At 38.1% G+C, this 19,117-nt stretch overlaps 1 protein-coding gene across 3 annotated transcripts; it reads right to left on the bottom strand.

Moving 5' to 3' along the window:
- Nucleotides 1–2,119: 2,119 nt before the first annotated feature.
- Nucleotides 2,120–18,449, bottom strand: LOC146313593 (uncharacterized). Of its 3 annotated transcripts, XM_084739574.1 has the most exons (4): nucleotides 17,872–18,449; nucleotides 16,128–16,613; nucleotides 9,156–9,287; nucleotides 7,438–9,033 (listed from the first exon to the last, which is right to left on the bottom strand). In XM_084739574.1, the coding sequence occupies exons 1-4, from the start codon at nucleotides 17,951–17,953 to the stop codon at nucleotides 7,574–7,576; spliced, it is 2,160 nt and encodes a 719-aa protein (XP_084595700.1). In that variant the 5' UTR covers nucleotides 17,954–18,449; the 3' UTR covers nucleotides 7,438–7,573. The 3 variants fall into 3 exon arrangements, with proteins under 3 accessions (XP_084595699.1, XP_084595700.1, XP_084595701.1); XM_084739573.1 differs by lacking the exons at nucleotides 7,438–9,033; nucleotides 9,156–9,287 and adding an exon at nucleotides 2,120–4,313; XM_084739575.1 differs by lacking the exons at nucleotides 7,438–9,033; nucleotides 9,156–9,287 and adding an exon at nucleotides 12,252–12,482.
- Between the last annotated feature and the right edge of the window lie 668 nt (nucleotides 18,450–19,117).

The raw sequence follows: 19,117 nt of genomic DNA, 5'->3' as shown, positions 1-19,117 counted from the left end.
CTGTATGTATGTGTGTGTGTTACTTCAGAAAAAATTCAACAGTTACATGAACATGAATGTATATATATGTATGTATATATATATACATATGTGTGTGTATGTGTGTATATATATATATGTATGTATGTATGTATGTATATATATATATATATATATATGTATGTATATGTATATATATATACATTGCTCTCTCCATAACAATGTTAGCACCACAATTTCTGAGCCATGTTTTCCTTTCTTTGTTGGTGGCTCTGACCCATGACAATGAATTTCTATTTCTTTGTTGTCCTAGGCTAAATATGTTACGGTAAACAGGGAGGGGGCGTCTATTTGTGCTTAAAACATAACAAGTGTGAAACCATCTGGAAACAAGGTGTTATTTCTCTTATTCACTGATCCATCTTTCTCACTGACAGTGGTCTCTTCCCCCATTCATTCTCTACCAAGCACAATCTGCACTTTCTCTCCCTTTCTCTATCTCTCAAACACTTGGACACAAACCAAAGGAAGCTACTTGGTATCACTCTTTTGCAGCATGAACTGCACAAAGATACAGGCATCAAAGCTGAGAACATGAAACAAACCATGTGAGGTTGACAGTTGGGAGAGGCCAGGTTGCGTTTCTTTTTGGTAAAAGACCCCTGTGATCAGTGCAGTGACAGGAACTGAAAAGATGAAGATGCTTTGTTTTCAGTAGATCAAGATGATCGACTTAGTTTTTATTCAGAAAAGGAAGTGAAAGTGTCTTATAAAACATATATATATATATATATATATATATATGTATATATATATATATATATATATATATATATATATATATATATATATGTATATATATATGTGTGTGTGTGTGTGTATATATATATATATATATATATATATATATATGTATATATATATATATATATATATATGTATATATATATATATATATATAAAAAAAACAAACAAAAAAACAATTGTACAATTGAATTGAAAATATAAGAAAACATTTAACATAAAAGTTAAAGATAAATTGCAACACTTTTTATATGGCTCTGGCAAAAGGAGGAGATTACTTTTTCTAGCCTCAACCATCTCTTAATTGGTTAGAACTATGTCAAACAAAGCACAGTGAACAAACAGGAAAATGACCAAATAAGGAAGCTATATCCTGTGCTTTTAGAGGTCTTGCATAACACCTAAGCGTCTATTTGGGACCTTTGTGGAAAACAGTATTGTTCACAACTGACAGGTTTGAGCTCGCATTGTCCAATGACTAGTGAATTGATTGGCTTGATTTCTTGCTGCCCTTTGTTGCCAGTCCACATGTGCATCCACAGCATTGTATGTTCATGCTCCACTGTATTTGTGGAAATTGCTTTGACCTACAGTTATCATTGCATCTGCAACAATCACGCAAGTGATCTATTTAGGATTCACACAAGGAATTTCACTGACAGGGAACTAGTTTGCAGTTACTCATTCTTCCTTTTTTTTTTTTTTACTATATGACTCAAAATTTTCCCTGATCTCGACAAAGCCTCATCATCCACAAATAATGATCTTCCCATGTATGTAATGTATGTCATGCTTTTCCAAAAATGTCCTATATCATAACTGAGATTAGTACAGGACTCATTACACTCATGTGCTGTTTACAGTACCACTGTTTTCTGATCTCCAAAATTAAAGTACTTACAGTAATTTTATTTACAGGCCCATATCTCTTTGTTAAGAGTTAACAGTGGTACAAATATCTAGGTACTTCACATAAGTAAATATAAAGGTAAGTGAAAGTAACCTGTATAACACCATAATGTCAGCAAATACACTCAAGTCATTACAAGAACAAAATTAGTCTCAAACCAACTGTTAAGTTATTCAAGAGGCATGCTAGTCTTTTGAAAACAAGGAGAGACAGATTGTAATTATGTACAGAGCACTGCAGACAACAGTTACAAGTTATTTTGTAAAGTAAAAATAACAATAGTGGCCAGAACCACTCTAATACAAAGTATAAGTATCTAATAACTTATAGTCAAATGGATATGAATGCAGTGAATTAAAGCAACAGTAAATCCTTGACAATACAGTGGGCTCTTGGTGGCAAACATTTCCTGCAGTGACGTAAAAGTCCATTTTGAAGCAGCTGTTGGGGAAACTGCAGCTATAGAAAGTACTTAGTGAGTGTTATTTAACCAACCAGAGGGGAGCAGAAACACACTGGCTCCATTGATAACAGTGGTCTGTATATGTACAGTATCAAGAATAAGTGATCAGTATTGAGCTCTCTATACTTAGATTCTGCTGAAAGAAATTGTCTCAACAAGCATGTCTGTAGCATCATTCATGTTCACTGCTCTTACCAACACACTTGTGTTTTTTTATATGAATGTGCTGAGTGAATTTCTTATTACAAACACTGCAAGTGAATGGTTTCTCCCCTGTGTGGATTCTCATGTGTCGTCTTAGATTTGCCTTCCGTGAAAATCTTCCATCACATACACTGCAACTAAATGGGTACTCTGCTGTGTGGACAATCAAATGTTGTCTCAGATGTCCCCTTTCTACAAATCTTTCACCACAAACTGAACAACTAAATAATTTCTCCCCCGTGTGGACAGTGGCGTGTTGCCTCAGATGTCCCTTTTGTATGAATCTTTTGCCACAAACTGAACAACCAAATGGTTTCTCCCCTGTGTGGACAGTCAAGTGTAGTTTCAGAGTTCCATGATGTGCAAATTTTTTACCACAAACTGAACAACTGAATGGTTTCTCCCCTGTGTGGACAGTCATATGCCGTCTCAAGTTTGACTTTCGTGCAAATTTTACATCACAAACAGAGCAACTAAATAGTTTCCCCCCTGCATGGGCAGTCAAATGTTGTTTCAGATGTTCTTTTTGTGTGAATTTTTCATCACACACACTGCAACTAAATTGTTTCACTTCTGTGTGGACAGTCAAGTGTCGTCTCAGATTTCCCCTTGATCCAAATTTTTTGCCACAAATTGAACAACTAAATGGTTTCTCCCCTGTGTGGACGATCAAATGTATTTTCAGACTTGTATGGTGCGCAAATTCTTTACCACAAACTGAACAACTGAAAGGTTTCTCCCCTGTGTGGATAGTCAAGTGTTTTTTCAGATTTCCCTTTTCAACAAATCCTTTTCCACAAAATGAACAAGTGAATGGTTTCTCCCCTGTATGCCCAGTCATATGTCGATTCAGAGTTCCACGTTGTGTGAAACTTTCACCACAAATTGAACAACAAAATGGTTTCTTCCCTGTATGGACAATCATGTGTAGTTTCAGATTACCATGCTTTGCGAACTTCATACCACAAACTGTACAGCTGAATGGTTTTTCCTGTGTATGGACAGTTAGGTGTTGTTTAAGAGTCCCATGTTGTGCAAAATTCTTACCACAAACTGAACAACCAAATGGTTTCTCTCCTGTGTGGACAGTCACGTGTAGTTTCAGGTTTCCAATTTTTGCGAATTTCATACCACAAACTGAACAAGTAACTGGTTTCTCCCGTGTGTGGACAGTCAAATGGTGTTTGAGAGTCCCATGTTGTGCAAATTTCTTACCACAAACTGAACAACTGAATGGTTTCTCCCCTGTGTGGACAGTCATGTGCTTTCTCAGATTTCCCTTTTCTACAAATCCTTTACCACAACATGAACAACTAAATGGTTTCTCCCCTGTGTGCCCTGTCAAATGTCGATTCAGTGTTCCGCGTTGTGTAAACCTTTTACCACAAACTGAACAACTAAATGGCTTCTCTCCTGTTTGGATTACTTTATGTTTCTGCAGATGTCCCTTCTGGCCAAAACTTGTCGCACATTGAGAGGACCTAACTGATGTTCCTTTAGTACTACACAAATCTGACTGAAGTTCCCTCGTTTCCCAATTACAACTACCGTCAGTAGTTTCAGGCTCAGCGCAGTGTGAAGTCTTGTCATGATTAGCTGGTTGTAAATGACTATCTGTATTTAAGTTCCTGGCTGGTTCTGATCCTTCACAGTCATCTCCACCAGACTCTGTTTTAAAATGTTCTGCATCATTTTCCTCATTTTGGCTTTGATGAAACTGAGGTTTCTCTTCATGATCTTCTTCACTCTTCACAGTTACAGGAGTGAATGTGAACTTAATGATATCAGCCTTCTCCAGCCCTCGAAGCTGCTCTCCCTCCTGACTGGTCCAGAGTTCCTCCTGTTCCTCCTTAATGTGTAGCACCTCTGGTGGGTCCTCCTGGTCCAGACTGGAACTCCACTCCTGCTGCTCAGGGGTATCCTCTTCTTTACTCACCAATAGCTTCTGGGCATCTGTGGTAATAATGAAATACAAACATGTTTCAGAAAACTGTAATTTCCTGTTAAGCTTAAACCACTGAAACCACTACTTTCCTCAGTTCCTGTTTTCAAGGAGTGCTGTTCTTATTGTAATGCTTTATCATTTAGAATGTCATTGCTGTGGTTGTGTGTGGGTGGGCGGGGGTGGGCAAATTGTTCTTTGTTTTATTGTGTGAACCACTTTGCATTGCATTTTGTTTGTATGAAAAAAGCTATATACATAAAATTTGATTGACTGATTCTTAAACGTGTGGAGAAATGTTCAACATTTTGTATGGCATAGTCAGATGTCATTTGAACAAACAAACTACATGCAATTTGCATTTCATCGGAGCAGAGATGCCCTAAAAGGCAGCTGTGATTTTATGCTTGTTTTAGTCTAGTCCTGAGTTCAAACAACAAGGTACAAAGTTTGTTCATTTATCATATTACAACTCAGGGTTGTAAAACAAAATGCTAACTGTAACCCCTGTTCAACGATCCAATATGACTGATGAAAATTTAAAATATTGATCTGTATTGCCTTTAAAATATGCATTTATTTTGAGATTCCCATTTTGAAACTACTGAATCATAATTTAGTGGCCTTTTGTGAGGTGACGTAAATGCAACTGAATGTGTAAAATGGATATACTGTATCATCTGATATTGATTGTTCCTGAATTGAATCAAATTCAAATAGCATCATGCTAGACTGTGATATCAGAAAATAAAGTATTGTTGTCCAAAGAATCGATATATCGCATTGTGAAGAAAGTTGTGATTTATACCCCTACTTGAGATGTGCATGTCCTTTTCGTAACAGTCCTGTTGTCTGTCCCATGGTGGTATTCAGTTTCAGTTAATGTAGTATTTTGTATTGTATTTGCAGTCAGATGTAGGTGACGCCTCTTATGAAGGGGTGTGCATAAAACTGTCATAATCATGCCATGACAAGGGATGGGTATTAAGACCGGTGCTAAATTGGTCATATTTCTTGATTGATCAGTACTTAAGTATTGATGAGCTCCTGGACAAATGGTGCTGCTACTGGTATTTATACAACATTAATTCACTCTCAAGGCCACATTCTGAGAGAATCAGGCATTGTGGCATTTAGCCATAGGGCTGTGGAGTGGTGTGGGGGATATGTGGGGGCATTCCCTCCAGCTAACATAGCTGTGTGAGTCTGTAGTCGAGATACAGAGGAACAGTGAACATAGCGGAGTGCAAGCTCTGTACAGTTAAGGCTATCTGTTGGTGAATAATTACTGCAACTCTTCAAGATCGATGTTACATCAACTCAACATTAACCAAGACAAAAATATCTTTGTTATGACAACTCCTTAAACTGTTTAGCTGTATATGAGGTTGCTTTATCATCATGATAATCTTGTTTGGTTATTTATGTTCTTGTCTTCACTTGTTCTGTAATTGCTTCACCGCAAAAATGAAAGAAAAAAAAAGAACTTATGCGAAATGCATATTTTAACTGCCTACACCTGCAGTGCCCATATAGTGTAAGGCAAAAGACTATGCGGTCTTGTTTTGGGATTGTGTGGATTATTTCTTCACTTTAATGACCCAGCACAGAATTGTAAACAGAAATTTTTCAGTTTGTTTCCCAGTTTGATATTAAAAAAAAAAAAAAAAAAAAAAAAAAAAACAGAAAAAAAATCTAAGTAAATTAATCAAAACAAGGATATCTCTTTGTGCAAATATGAAACCTTAATTTAGAAGTTCTCTACAAATGCTTAGCTATCTCTGGGGCAACATCTACTGGCATTCTAATAACATTCCACATTCTAACAATCTACTTCCTAATTACATTCCATCCAACCAATTATTTTGATTAAAATGTATTCTTTCTATGCATATAGGATCTATATACATGAAATATGTAATTTATAAAATGTTTTGGGTTTATTTCATTTTTTCTCATTTTTGAACTTGCCAGAGATCACCCATATCCCAGATAAAAATTCACAACTTCAATCAGAAAATGTGTTGAAAGCACTGAAAATACAAAATAAATAATAACTATGGATAAAATAACTGTAAAAATGTTCTATTATAATCATTTATATTTTAAAATATATTTTTTATGACAGTGTTGGCACTTTAAAGTTGAGTCCCAGATTTCCGTCAACTCCATCAGATCTTTACAAAGGAGTTAATCAGGCATAAAAAGTTTTTTTTTTTTTTTTTTTTTAAAAAAAAGCTCTCACATAAAATGTCAGCCTTTGTAAATCAACACTCACCTGAGGGTCTAACTGCTGATGAAATCTGTCTTCACCATGCATCTTTTCTTAGGTTGTCTTCAAAGTTTGTGTCACTTGGGTCACATAACTCTTATAATTTTTCTACTTCAATAGTGAAGTGTTAGTAATGTATTTGCTCTTCCCTACTACTGTTGTTACTGTTGTAACTGGCAGGTTTATCTTGGTAATCAATTAACTTCGGAATTTGGCTTTTGTCCAACCCAGCCACAGCTCTGTCACTGGTCATCTCCATGGCAATGTCTATCAAAGTCACCAGGGAGAAAACTTAAGGTCAATAAGCTATGATTATGCATCTTTTATTCATTGACTTTATTCTTTCCTTGTTGTTACATCTGCTACTTCAGTTTCTATTGTCAGCTGTTATCTAAGAATGCAGGGAAAACCAAATAACAATTTTAACCCCTGCTGCAGCAGTGGCAGCAATCCCAAAGATCTAATTTCTTGAAGCAGTAATGTTGTTCATTTTCAGCCGTTTTACAATAATAAGAAAACTTGACATAACTATTTTTTCAAGTTCAGTTTATGGGGTTTGTTACTTTAACAATGGCTTTGGGCTGGGAATAAAGAAACGGAGTGCTCATGGCTTATTAATTTTATAGTTACTTTATTTCATCAAAGGTCAAATAGATTTTAAAATTAAAAATAAAAAAAATAAAAAAAATAAAAAAAACTGTAGGCTACAACAAACAAAAAAGTAATCAACAAATTCAATCACTTAATTACTGGAGAACAAGACAATGAATTTTGGATAAGGTATTTAGAAAGGAACAGAGCACTATCTCTCTCACGCACACAAGCATTCATACATAAAAACACACACACACACACACACACACACACACTAACAACAAGTCCACAGTCTTTTATATTTTTGTTCTAATTTTTTTCTTGTAGCACTGAATGAGGTATAGAAAATCTAGGAAATTCACTAGCACGGGTACCAACTACTGAATTTCTGGTATTGTGACATCCCTACTCACAGTCACGACACACACTGTAAACTTTTACAGTGCATTGTCCACACACTGGACGTCGGCACATCACACACACCTTGGTTGTCTTATTTTTTTTGCACTGGCGTTTTACAGTGCAGTTCTTCCTCTTGCCCTCAGGCATAGGAGAAAGCAAGAAGGGCTTTAGTGGTTCTGTTGTCACAGTGATGTACTCACTGCGCAACTCCTTGCAGAGCTCCAGGATGAACATGCGTCGGCTCATGTTTGTATCCATGCAGTTCTGGTGCAGGACCCAGGCATTCAGTGCAGCTATATCCAGCATGTTGTAAAAAAACGTGACTGGCCATCTTCTGCTTGCGGCTTGGGCGGAGTACTGCCTCAGCATCTTGTCCAGGACACCCACCTCTGTCCTGCTGTAATAGCAGACTGTCTCTGGCTTCTTTTTCAGGTCATCCCCCGTCTCCACCGATGTGTGCATAGTGTTGAGGATGCATGCATTATTTTCTTCCTTTCCCTGGTAGATGGTGAGGGTGGCTCTGTCACTCTGCATCACCTTAGTTTCATGCAGTCCGGCTCTGTGGTGCACAGATGGAGGCAGTGAGCACTTGTTTCTGTTGGTGGTGGCCACTGGGCTGGTGTTTTTCACCAGGAGTTCGTGGACAAGAGGGAGTGATGTGAAAAAGTTGTCAGTTATTTCATTCCCCAGAAGAGGCTCCATGAGTTTGAAGATGACACTTTCCTCCGGGCTCTCTGTAGTGGGATGGCACAGATCCTTTCCCAAATAAGGATACCCATTCAACATGTAGTTTGTTTCCACATCAGCGACAAGCCAGAACTTGATGCCAAATTTATCGGGCTTATTTGGAATGTACTGGGTGAAGGGGCAGCGTGTCTTTACAGTTAATAATTGTTCATCAACTGTAATTTCTGGACCTGGTTTATAACATGCAATACTATTCTGGAAAAGCCTGTCCCACACTTCACTTATCAGCGCAAACCTGTCACTCGCCATTCGGGTGCGCCGATCAATTGTTGGAGGTGATGTTTCTTTTCTGTCAAACCTCAGGTAGCGCATTATTTCCCTATATCGGTTTCTTGACATGGTGGTGTTGAAGAAGGGAAGACCCCATTCTTTAGACCACAGATCCTCAACAAAAGTGTTCCTACCCTTATGCACTCCCCTGGCGAGGAGGAGTGCAATGAAGGCCTTCAGCTCAGCCAGGCTCAGCTCCCAGCCTTCAGCTCCACTCTGGTGTGCCTCCATCACTGTACACTCACAGATGTGCTGCAGCATCACAGGATCCATGAGACACATAAACGCACTCACAGGGCTGTCAATGTTGCGTCGTGCGTGTGGTGTTGGGCCAGCTCCTTCAATCAGGATATTTTGGGACTGCAACCTCCATGTTTGTGGTCCCAGCTGTATCACACTCCAAACAGCTCCACCCTTGCCAGCTTCATTCAGCCCACTCTGATTTGCTTGAGTTGACATTAAAGAATATAAATACCAATCAGTTTTGTCACATGTAATATAGGGTACAATCATAGTGAAATGAAGTTAATTTGTAAATAAGAAAAATGCGTGTCACTAGACTGTATACCTGTATATGCTCTCGCACCATCTGAAGGCTGCTGTGATGACAGGAGCATGGAGCGGGGTCCCTCTAATGTCACCATACACCTGGGCCTCTTTCTGGAAGCTGGCTCCTCGTCTTCAGATGCTGATTCATCATCTGGTGAAAATGACGGGTCACTGATCTCTTCCACATCTTCTCCCTCCCTCATCTCCGCTGATATCTCTCCCTCATCCCTCTGCCTCACTCATGTCCTGTAGCTACCTAGCTATTTATCAGGCTGTAAAATCTATCAAATCTGTCAAATCTGTCTAGCTCTAGCTCATGATATGACAGGATAACTTGCTCATCAAATGTATCAAATCTACACAACAGAAAATGACTGGTTTTGGACTTTGTGCAAGAAGAATGAAGGCACTATGATGGAGAAATGTAGAACCACATCACTTAAAATGTGGAAAGGGGAGTTACTGACATGTCTTGGGCTGGGGAGGTTGACTTATATTGTTAAAGGTAAACAGAAAATGTTTGTTTGTCTTCGGAACTCATTTATGTCCTTGGAAAAAAACAGATAGATAGTTAAACAGAAAATGTTATATGGATAACATGAAAGTACACATCCTGCCACGCAGCAAATAGGCCGCAGGCGGGAACCGAACCGGCAGCCGCTGCAGAGGACTGACAATACATGGTGCGCACGCCCCACCAACTGAGCCACAGGGGTGCCCCTTACTATTCTAATCTGTTATTTTATTTTATTATATATTTATATTTTAGTTACTGATGTAATTCAATTTATTTACAACCATTTATTTTTAATTTATTAATAGTATTTTATTCTTCTTCCTTTCTCTGTGAGAATTTGTGACTGTATGAGGGGGCATATATTTGTTTGAATATTGATATGTTGTTTTGATATTATTCAAATCTCAATAAAAATATTATTTAAAAATTTAACGTGTAAAAAGAGAAAAAATGCAGGATCAGCACACCCAAAGAGCACGTATGAAAATGTATTAGCGTAACGTTTCATTTAAAAAATCTAAACAATTTATCCCAAACCCCTCAAAATCCATTGCATGATTTAAAAAAAAAAACAATTTTCATTAAAGTTACAGTGGTTCTGGTGTTAATATTTATGTACACATTTATGGATTTGTCTACTGGAGCTAACACCTAACACAACAGTCAATTTAACCCTTTGACTTCCACACTAAGAAATACATTTGCAAAAAAATGTGTTGCTGCCTCTTCATTTAGCAACATTTCAGGTTTTATTTGTTAGATTACCCAATCAGGAAGCACATATACAACCAGCCGGTCGACCTGCAAATTTAGGGTAATTTTGGGCATTATGTGCAAGTCAACCTGCTCTGTTAGCGTTATCCTGGGCATGAATTGAATTCTATCATTTCTGCAACAATTTTTTTTTCATATAAAAACCATCACAGAGAGTAGAATTTCTTAAAATAGTCTTTCATTTATTTAACAAATATTTTTCATAACTTATCTGTGAATAATTTAAAAACCAACAATGAAATATATTATCATAATATCAACCAACACTGCTCAAAATTAAATAAAAATTGAACATCTTAAAATATCATTAAAGTAAAATAGAAATGAACTGTAAACAGACATTCTTCAAACATTCGTGAACTATGATGAAAACAGGCTTTATATTTCCACATCACACTTGTCTAAGCTGCTTACTAGACCACAAAGTGTGACATTATGACCCTATCGAACACCTGCACTGTGGTATGTAACAAAGCACTGCTTTTTGTTGTTCAAACAAAGGAACAACTTGCAATTTTTTGAAACCTTTTGTTGCTTCTGTAAGAATCTTTTCACTGAAGACAGCGATTCTACCCCACATGCATTACTCAGCAAGTTGACACACTTGCTGTCGTACCACTTCACTGCAATGACTCCCTTGGGTGAACAGAAATTGACAGCACCTCTCTCTTGCCTCACCAACTCCTTGTCACTCAGCAATATTGCACACCCTGAAAGAAGTGGAAATACAGTGTAAGCTTATTTGTTTGTGTATGTCTCCAGTTAGCACTACACACAGTACATTAAAACTGTTTAAAAAAAACACAATAATGTGGAATATATCTGCATCAAAAGAGAAAATTTACAATATTTACAAGGTGTGTATGTGTGTGTGTGAGCACACCTGCATGGTGCATGCCAGTGTGCATGCATATTGAGTGTGTGTGTGTGTGTGTGTGTGTGTGTGTGTGTGTGGTGCATGGTGTGTGTATGGCATGTGCATATGAAAGTGCATTACCTGTGCAGTTTGCTCTGATGGTACCAACACTTTGGACTCCCAGGTCGGTGTGCAGCATCTTCACCAAGTTGAAGCTGGTAAAGAAATTATCGTAGAACACCACAGTTGCCTCTTTGTTGGTGACAGTGTTGCAGAGTATCGAGACGATCTTGCCGCCTAGGAGGAGGTCTTCCAAGCCTAGATGTGCAACTTCTTTCTCTTGAATGCTGCAGAAAGTTGTGGCCCCTTGATAGAGTATGAAGTTGTGGATGATTCCAGACGAGCTGGACCGACAGAAGATGTTGAACCCCCACTAATCAGGCTTTCTCTGGATGTACTGACAGAGGTTGCCAGCTTAGGTACCTTTGTACACCACCATCACTTCATCAATACTATGCCTGTTGGTGGTGGGAATCAGGAGGCTTTGTTCAACATGCCAAAGAGAGAACGGATCTTGACGTAGCGGTCGGTGCTGTCCTCTGTCTGGAAGTTGTCGTTGAAGTGGGCATGTCTTCTGAGAACCTGGAAACGCTTCACTGACATGGTGTCTGCCACTGGAGGGAAGTGTGACTCAGTGGCCCAGTAATCTTCGATAGCGGGGAACTGGAACACACCCATATACAGCAACACTGACAAGAAATCTTCGATTTGCAGCTGTGGTTTTGATAGATGAACTGAGTACAGGTTAGTATGCTCAGCTATGTACTCAATCATCTGGTCAGTGAAGAGCCTCATGAAATACTCAAAAAGCTCCTGGGCTGACTCTGGAACCGTGAAGACAGGCTCAGGCACAGTGAATGTAGGAATGTCCCTCTTGGCCCGCTTTCTTTGATTCGGCTTTGCAGACATTTTGAATTTTCAATGCTGTCTGAAGGGAGCTCTATGAGCCTGGTTTTGGTTCTCTTGTTTCTTTGGTGGTTTCAGAACATTTTCGTTGCATGGAGGGACCCAAACAGCATCATCACCCTCCTCAGGATCACTGATATCCTCACCCTCAGACTCACTTGGGTCTGCAGGCACGAGGGCAACAGTTGTGTGCCTGCTACTACACCCATAAAATGTGCAACAGTCCATTATTCCTGAAAGATAACAAGAAACAAACATTACGGTTACTTTTACATTACTGCAGCAAATACAACAATAATACATCTCTTTACAGATGTTCATATGAGTTACTTTAAGTTACCTATCTTGCTAGCTTTGAGTAGTTGTGTGTGTCTGTGAGTCAAACTGCATATTGTGAACTGAGTATTTTGACATATCATTATCAAAATGTTCACACAATTATGGAATATTGAAGCTGAATTATGTATATTTTTTGAGCAATGACCACTGTTCAACAACAGTGCTCACCAATCACATGAAAGGTGCTAATCTGCCATCCAGATGGGTGGATTCAGACTCCATCTCCATCTCAGAAAGTATAAAAGCCACAGCTCAGATATTTACACATATGAATCCTGATTCAGTTAGAAAACGGGTACAAAATGAGAAATTAGCAACTTGAGCTAGGCTGTTTACACTAACTGCTTACACTGGCAACTCAACCGAGTGGTCAACCACACTTTATGAGGAATCATAAATATACATTTTATTGTCTGATTTGTGCCCTTCAACTAAAATATTATTGTTAGGGTGTCTAGAAATTACATCTGAAAAGATTTTTTTCTTACCTCAACTTTCACACGTACTCCTTGTCATTTCTGAGGAGCTGCGCAGCACCAAGTCGCTTCTGGTTTTTTCAACAGCTTTCAGACAATAATATTTCTGTACAGCAGCACCACCCAGTGGATATAATTGGTGCTACATAGACTACTCAATGAGGTGAATGAGGATAAACAGCCAAGGATAAGTTTTCAGAGTTTTTACTACAGCAGTATGGCAGCGAAAAAAAGATCAACTGCGCAGTTACGATGTAAGTGTTTATCGGCCACCCAAACAATGCTCCTCTTTTATCTCAGACTTTTCAGAAATGCTCTCAATCATCCACACTATTTACAACAAAGTTATTATTTTAGGTGATTTTAATTTGCAAATAGACATAAAATCTGACTCTTCTGCATTAGAATTTTTAAATTTACTTAACTGTATGAATTTTATCCAACATGTGAACCAGCCAACACACAACAGAGGCCCCACCTTAGACCTGGTTTTAATCTATGACCTTTCTGCACGTTTTTTCATTTGTGGATGAAGGCATCTTTTATCTTTTCTGTGTCTTTTTTAAAGTAAATGGTTTTATACAAGAGGATACTCCAGAATGCACCGTCAGGAAACATCATTTAACTACTGAAGTGGCTGCAAATTTTATTGAGCTTTTAAGTGACATTCCTGCAGACTTTTTAGCCTCATCTTGTGATTTTATTGTAGTTTTAACCGTAAACTCAGATCGACTCTCGATAAAGTGGCTCCCCTTAAACTGAAAAAGACTGCTACCAATCCGACACCCCGCTGGAGAAAGGAGAAAATTAAACAATTAAAGAGAAACTGTTGGATAGCAGAAAGAAAATGGAGAAAGAACAAGTTAATGATCAACTACCAAATTTTCCGAGAGCATCCCACTATCTACAATACAGCAGTTAAACATGCAAGACTGACACATTTCTCTAAATTGATCATCCTGTTCTTATGAAGTCTAGCAGTATGTCTACCAACTCAAAATGTGAAGAATTCACAGTTCACTTTATTAGTAAAATATAAAATATTAGATCTAATTTCTATCAAACCCCATTCCCACATCCTTTTTTAAAACAGTTTATAGCTTTTTAGTTGAGGACGTTCTTAACACTGTAAATTATTCGCTTCAGATGGGTATTTCCCCTGCTGCTTTTAAGACTGCCATGGTTAAGTCTCTTCTGAAGAGAAATAATTTAGATGCCTCAGTACTTAGCAACTACGGACCAGTGTCCAATCTGCCACTTTTAAGTAAAATTTTAGAGAAGCTTGTTTTTAAACAGTTAAATGATTGTATGGTCTCCCACAATATTTTTGAAAAATACCAGTCTGGCTTTCGAGTCAATCACAGCACAAATAAGGCACTGGTCAGGGTTGTTAATGACTTGAGATCAAATACGGGCATGAAAAAAACTCTCTGTTTTAGTAGTACTCCATCTTACTGCAGCCTTTGATACAGTCGACCATTCAACTCTTTGAGCTAGACTTCACAATCTGGTTGGCCTCTCTGGTACTGTTTTTAACTTGTCTAAATCTTATCTCTTCGACAAAGAATTTTATGTTACAACGGATGAATGTTCATCAAAAAGTTATAAAATGGACCGTGGTGTCCCCCAAGGTTCAATTTTAGGTCCAACACTTTTTAATCTTTACATGCTGCCATTTGGAAACATCATCAGGAGGCTCAGCATCAGTTTCCATGGTGATGCTGATGATACACAGTTGTACATCGCCGTGTCTCCTGATGACTCAGGACCAGCTGATGCCCTTTTGAACTGTATTTTAGACTTTCTTCTACTCAACCAGGACAAAACGGAAGTCTTAATTATTGGTCCTGAAGCTCAGAGAGAGAAACTTAACATAAAAATGCAAGAACTGGCACTAAAACCCTGTCAACAAGTAAAAAACCTTAGCTTTGATTCTAATCTTAGTTTTGAATCACATATTAGAAGTATAACAAAAAGTGGATTTTAGCATCTTAAGAGCATCACCAGAGTGTGAGTGTTTCTCTCTGAAGCTGACACAGAGACACTGATGCTTTTATTGAGTTGACTACTGTAGTGCTCTACTTTCTTATAAAGCTCTTAATGGTCATAGTCTTACCTATTAATCAGATTTGCTTTTATGGTATGAACCCTCTAGAACCCTCAGGTCTTCAGTTAGGGCATTTTGATCATCTCCAAAGTTAGAACAAAAACCCACAGTGAGGCATCATTTCATTGATCTGGTCCATGTCTGTGGAACAACCTGAAGAGCTGAGGGCTGCAGAGAGTGTTGATGTTTTTAAAAGCAAACTCAAGACCGACCTTTTTAGCCTGGCTTTTAATTGAACTTTATCTCTTTATTTATTTTTATTTATTCTAATTATTGTGTATTTATCTATTGATTTACTTTTATTAAACTGTTTACTAGCTGGTATATTCTTCTATTTTGTTACTTAATTATTTGACTTTGTTTTAACTTATTTAATGATTGATTTAAAATTGTTTTCTAATTTGAGTTGTTATTCTGCCTCTGGTATTGACTTATGATAACATTTACTCTTTTTCTTAAATGAGTGCTGTTCTTATTTTAGTCTTTACCATCACAAAACCTTTGTTTTGTGTGTGTGTGTGTGTGTGTGTGTGTTTTATTGTTTTTATTGTGTAAAGCATGTTGTGTCGCATATTTGCATGAAAAGTGCTTTATAAATAAAGTCTGATTGATTGATTGAAGTCAAAGGGTTAAATCTTAGTCGGTGACAAGAGTCTTCATTGACAGTTTTCATTAGGACGTTAGATGCTGGAATTAAAAACACTCAAACTTCTGCGACTGTGCCTTGCTTTTAGGCCCGGGACATAAGTGTTGGGTTTGTTGCTAGATGGACCTTTTCTCTTGTAACACTCAAGTAATTTACAACACACTGTTACTAACTGCTGCAGTCATGAAAGGTCCCATTAATCTCCTCTACCAAATTTACCTGTTTGCCAGCTGTTTAAACATGCATGTATATTGGTTGTGAGGCAGAGAATAGCAATTTAAAGTGTAGATAACAATGAAACTGTACAAACCTGCTCTGTGTAATCGGACTCCCTGTTGAAAACAGCGTCTAGTAGTCTGTGTTTCTTCCCAATCACAACTGTCATCAGTCTCAGGTTCAGAGGAGTCTAACATCTCATCATGAGTATCTGGATGTAAACGATTGTCTGGATAAAAATTCCTGTCTGGCTCTGATCCTCCACAGTCCTTTCCATCAGCTTCTGTTTTCAGATGTTCTGCATCTCTGTTCTTTTCTGTTTGACTCTGATGAAGCTGTGAGGGGTAAGATTTCTCTTCATAATCATCTTCACTCTTTACAGTGACAGGAGTGAAGGTGAACTTGTAGATATCAGCCTCCTCCAGCCTTCGAAGCTGCTCTCCCCCCTGACTGGTCCAGAGTTCCTCCTGTTCCTCTTTAATGTGTGGCAGCTCTGGTGGGTCCTTCTGGTCCAGACTGGGGCTCCACTCCTGCTGCTCAGGGGGAACCTCTTCTTTACTCACCGACAGCTGCTGGATGTCTGTGGAGAATAATGAAAAACATACATGTTTTAGAAAAGTGCCATTTCCTATCAACATTTCAACCTCTGACACTGCTACTTCCTTCAATGTGTCAAGAAATATTGCACATTTTATGCCTTGTTTAGATGGTCAGACCAAATCTGTTTACTGGCAAGTAAAGATTTTATCCTGATTGATTTTATAAAGTCTGAACAGCAAAAAACAAACACACAAACAAACACACACAATGCAATTTTTCAGTCCCTCCAGTCAGTTACAACAACAAAAAAATATCAACAAATCTGTGCATTCTGCATGACCTTAGAGTTTTGTCAAATCACCGCAAATTCAATTGTAACCAATCACAGTCCCCCATGCAAATGTCATTTAATGTCAATGACGGAACATGTTGCTTTTGTTCTTTAATGAAATATACATTGAAAAAAATCTAATTAAAAAATTTGTTCAAACAACTGCATTGCAAAATGCCTAAACATGCATTGCGGTTTTTGAGAACAGCAAAATCAGCCCATGAAATCCTGGAGGGACTGATTTCTGGTAAATCTGATCCAAGCCACAGTTGGAGGTGGTTTGAAAAGGACACCCAGGGATGTATATGAATTCAAAAATCACAACTAGGATTTGCCCAACCAAATGGTACCAACATGTTACATTTGGGGTCTGATCCTATGTCTGGAAACACAAATCAGATCTGCATCACTGGAAGTGGAACAGTCTGTCTTGAAGATCTAACTTCACAAACAAATCCTATTTGCTGGCAGTCTGAAAGAAGCCTGACATATTAGGAAATCAACAACAACAACAACAACAACAACAACAACAACAAAAACTACAAGCATATCATGTGCTTTCTATTTTGTCTGAGGAGAAATGCCATAAACAGATTCCATGCTCATGTTCCATGCACATGTAAAACCATTATTCTTACATTCCTATGAAGATACAAGAGTTCATAAAAGGGATAATGCACAGCAAGCAGGTCATCAGGGTGCTTCATGTCCTGTCCTGCACCACGCTGTCAGGACATATTTTGCAATAAGAAGATAAATTATCCAGCTTATTACATGGCTACTTGCGTAAAAAAATAATAATTTGGCATCAAATATTATTTTTAAAATTTATTTTTATAACTCATCCAAAGTCTACGATCAGAACTGCGTCCATAGCAACGGTCTGTCCTGTTATAGAGACCTTACAGTGCTATAACTGACCAGTCAGAATCCAGCCATGTAATAATACTTGAGAAGCTACACAAACCTGCGCTGTGTGACTGGACATCAGGGTTGTAAACAGCAGTCAGTAGTTTGTGTTGTTCCTCCTCGTTCTCTGCTTTGGACATTTTGACTTTATCCTCCAGAAACAATCCGTTAAAATCAGTTTGGCCTCTCTGGTGTGCGCTGTGGTCATAAATTAGACCCCATTCGGCTCCATCTATTTCCAAGCTAAATTAGCTTCCTTAGCTTCGCCGGACACCCGGAGATCATTCAGATAGACACATTTCAAATACGGGGAACAGCACAGAGTCCATTCAGAGAGCTTTATCTGTGAAAAACACAGTTTGGTCTCTGTTAAAGCTGCTCCAACCAGCCCTACGAGGCCGAGCTCCGTCTCCGTCTAGTTCATGCAGCAGGCTAAGCTAAGTTCCTTTAGCATTCTTTCCTAACAGGAGAAGAGTCCTGAAAGTTTACACAAAGTCCTCCTCAACAAGTTTATCCACTCATACAGACTCTGCTGCTCCACTTTCATCTGGTCTGATAATAACTCACGCGATATTTAACGGAAAAAGTTAATACGTTAGCCCACAGATACGTTGTTAGCCGCTGTATGAGCGACCGCCTCCGTTACCAGGTAACGCTTCCTTCTTGATTTTCAGAATAAAAGTGGCCATCCCTCTGATTATAATTATTTTGTTAAAATAAATCAAAACATTAATTATAAATATAAATCAATAAATTAAATATAGCTTTAGTGATAATCAGCTGTGCTGCATCGGTATGAATTTGTTCCGTATTTAGATGTAACAAACTAAAACCAAATGTGTTTTAGTCTTTGGGATAACTGTGTAAAACAGTGATACTCAGCTCTGGTGCCAAATCCTGTCCTCAGTAGGGTTCTGAGTGGCCCATTTTCTAATTTACGATGAAAATAAATGGATGCACACTGTTTGACAGATATGTCAGCTTTGTAGCTTTGTATATTTGAAACAGAACAGAAAAGGCTGATCTTTCTGCAACAGCCTTTAAGGCTGTGCAAAGTAGGATCAGACAATGGGCCCTGCAGGAAAGGACAACTATTACATGAAGAGGAGCAAAAATTAACCAGAAATTTGTCCAATTCTGAGCATATAAATGTGTATTTCATACAAATATGCAATTTACGTGGTAGGAGCAGTTTATGTTTATGAATCATTCCAACATTTCTGTGATTGCATGATTGAAAGGGTTCCAGCTGTTTAATGTGGCATAAATGATTTTAAATTTTACCAAAGCATTTTCAACTAAAA

This window comes from Lutjanus erythropterus, chromosome 16, assembly GCF_056507025.1.
Source record: "Lutjanus erythropterus isolate fLutEry1 chromosome 16, fLutEry1.hap2, whole genome shotgun sequence".
Taxonomy (NCBI): Eukaryota; Metazoa; Chordata; class Actinopteri; order Lutjaniformes; family Lutjanidae; genus Lutjanus; species Lutjanus erythropterus.
The sequence above is the reverse complement of the archived record's forward strand: the minus strand, read 5'-3'. Positions and strand labels throughout refer to the sequence as shown.

Bases quoted from the DNA above. Each gene is read 5' to 3' on its own strand.
- LOC146313593 (XM_084739573.1), bottom strand. From the start codon at position 17,953: ATGTCCAAAGCAGAGAACGAGGAGGAACAACACAAACTACTGACTGCT. The intron at 16,614-17,871 runs GTTTGTGTAGCT...TATTCTCCACAG, and splicing joins TGTCCAGTCACACAGCGCAG to ACATCCAGCAGCTGTCGGTG. The intron at 4,314-16,127 runs GTTTGTACAGTT...TTATTACCACAG, and splicing joins AGTCCGATTACACAGAGCAG to ATGCCCAGAAGCTATTGGTG.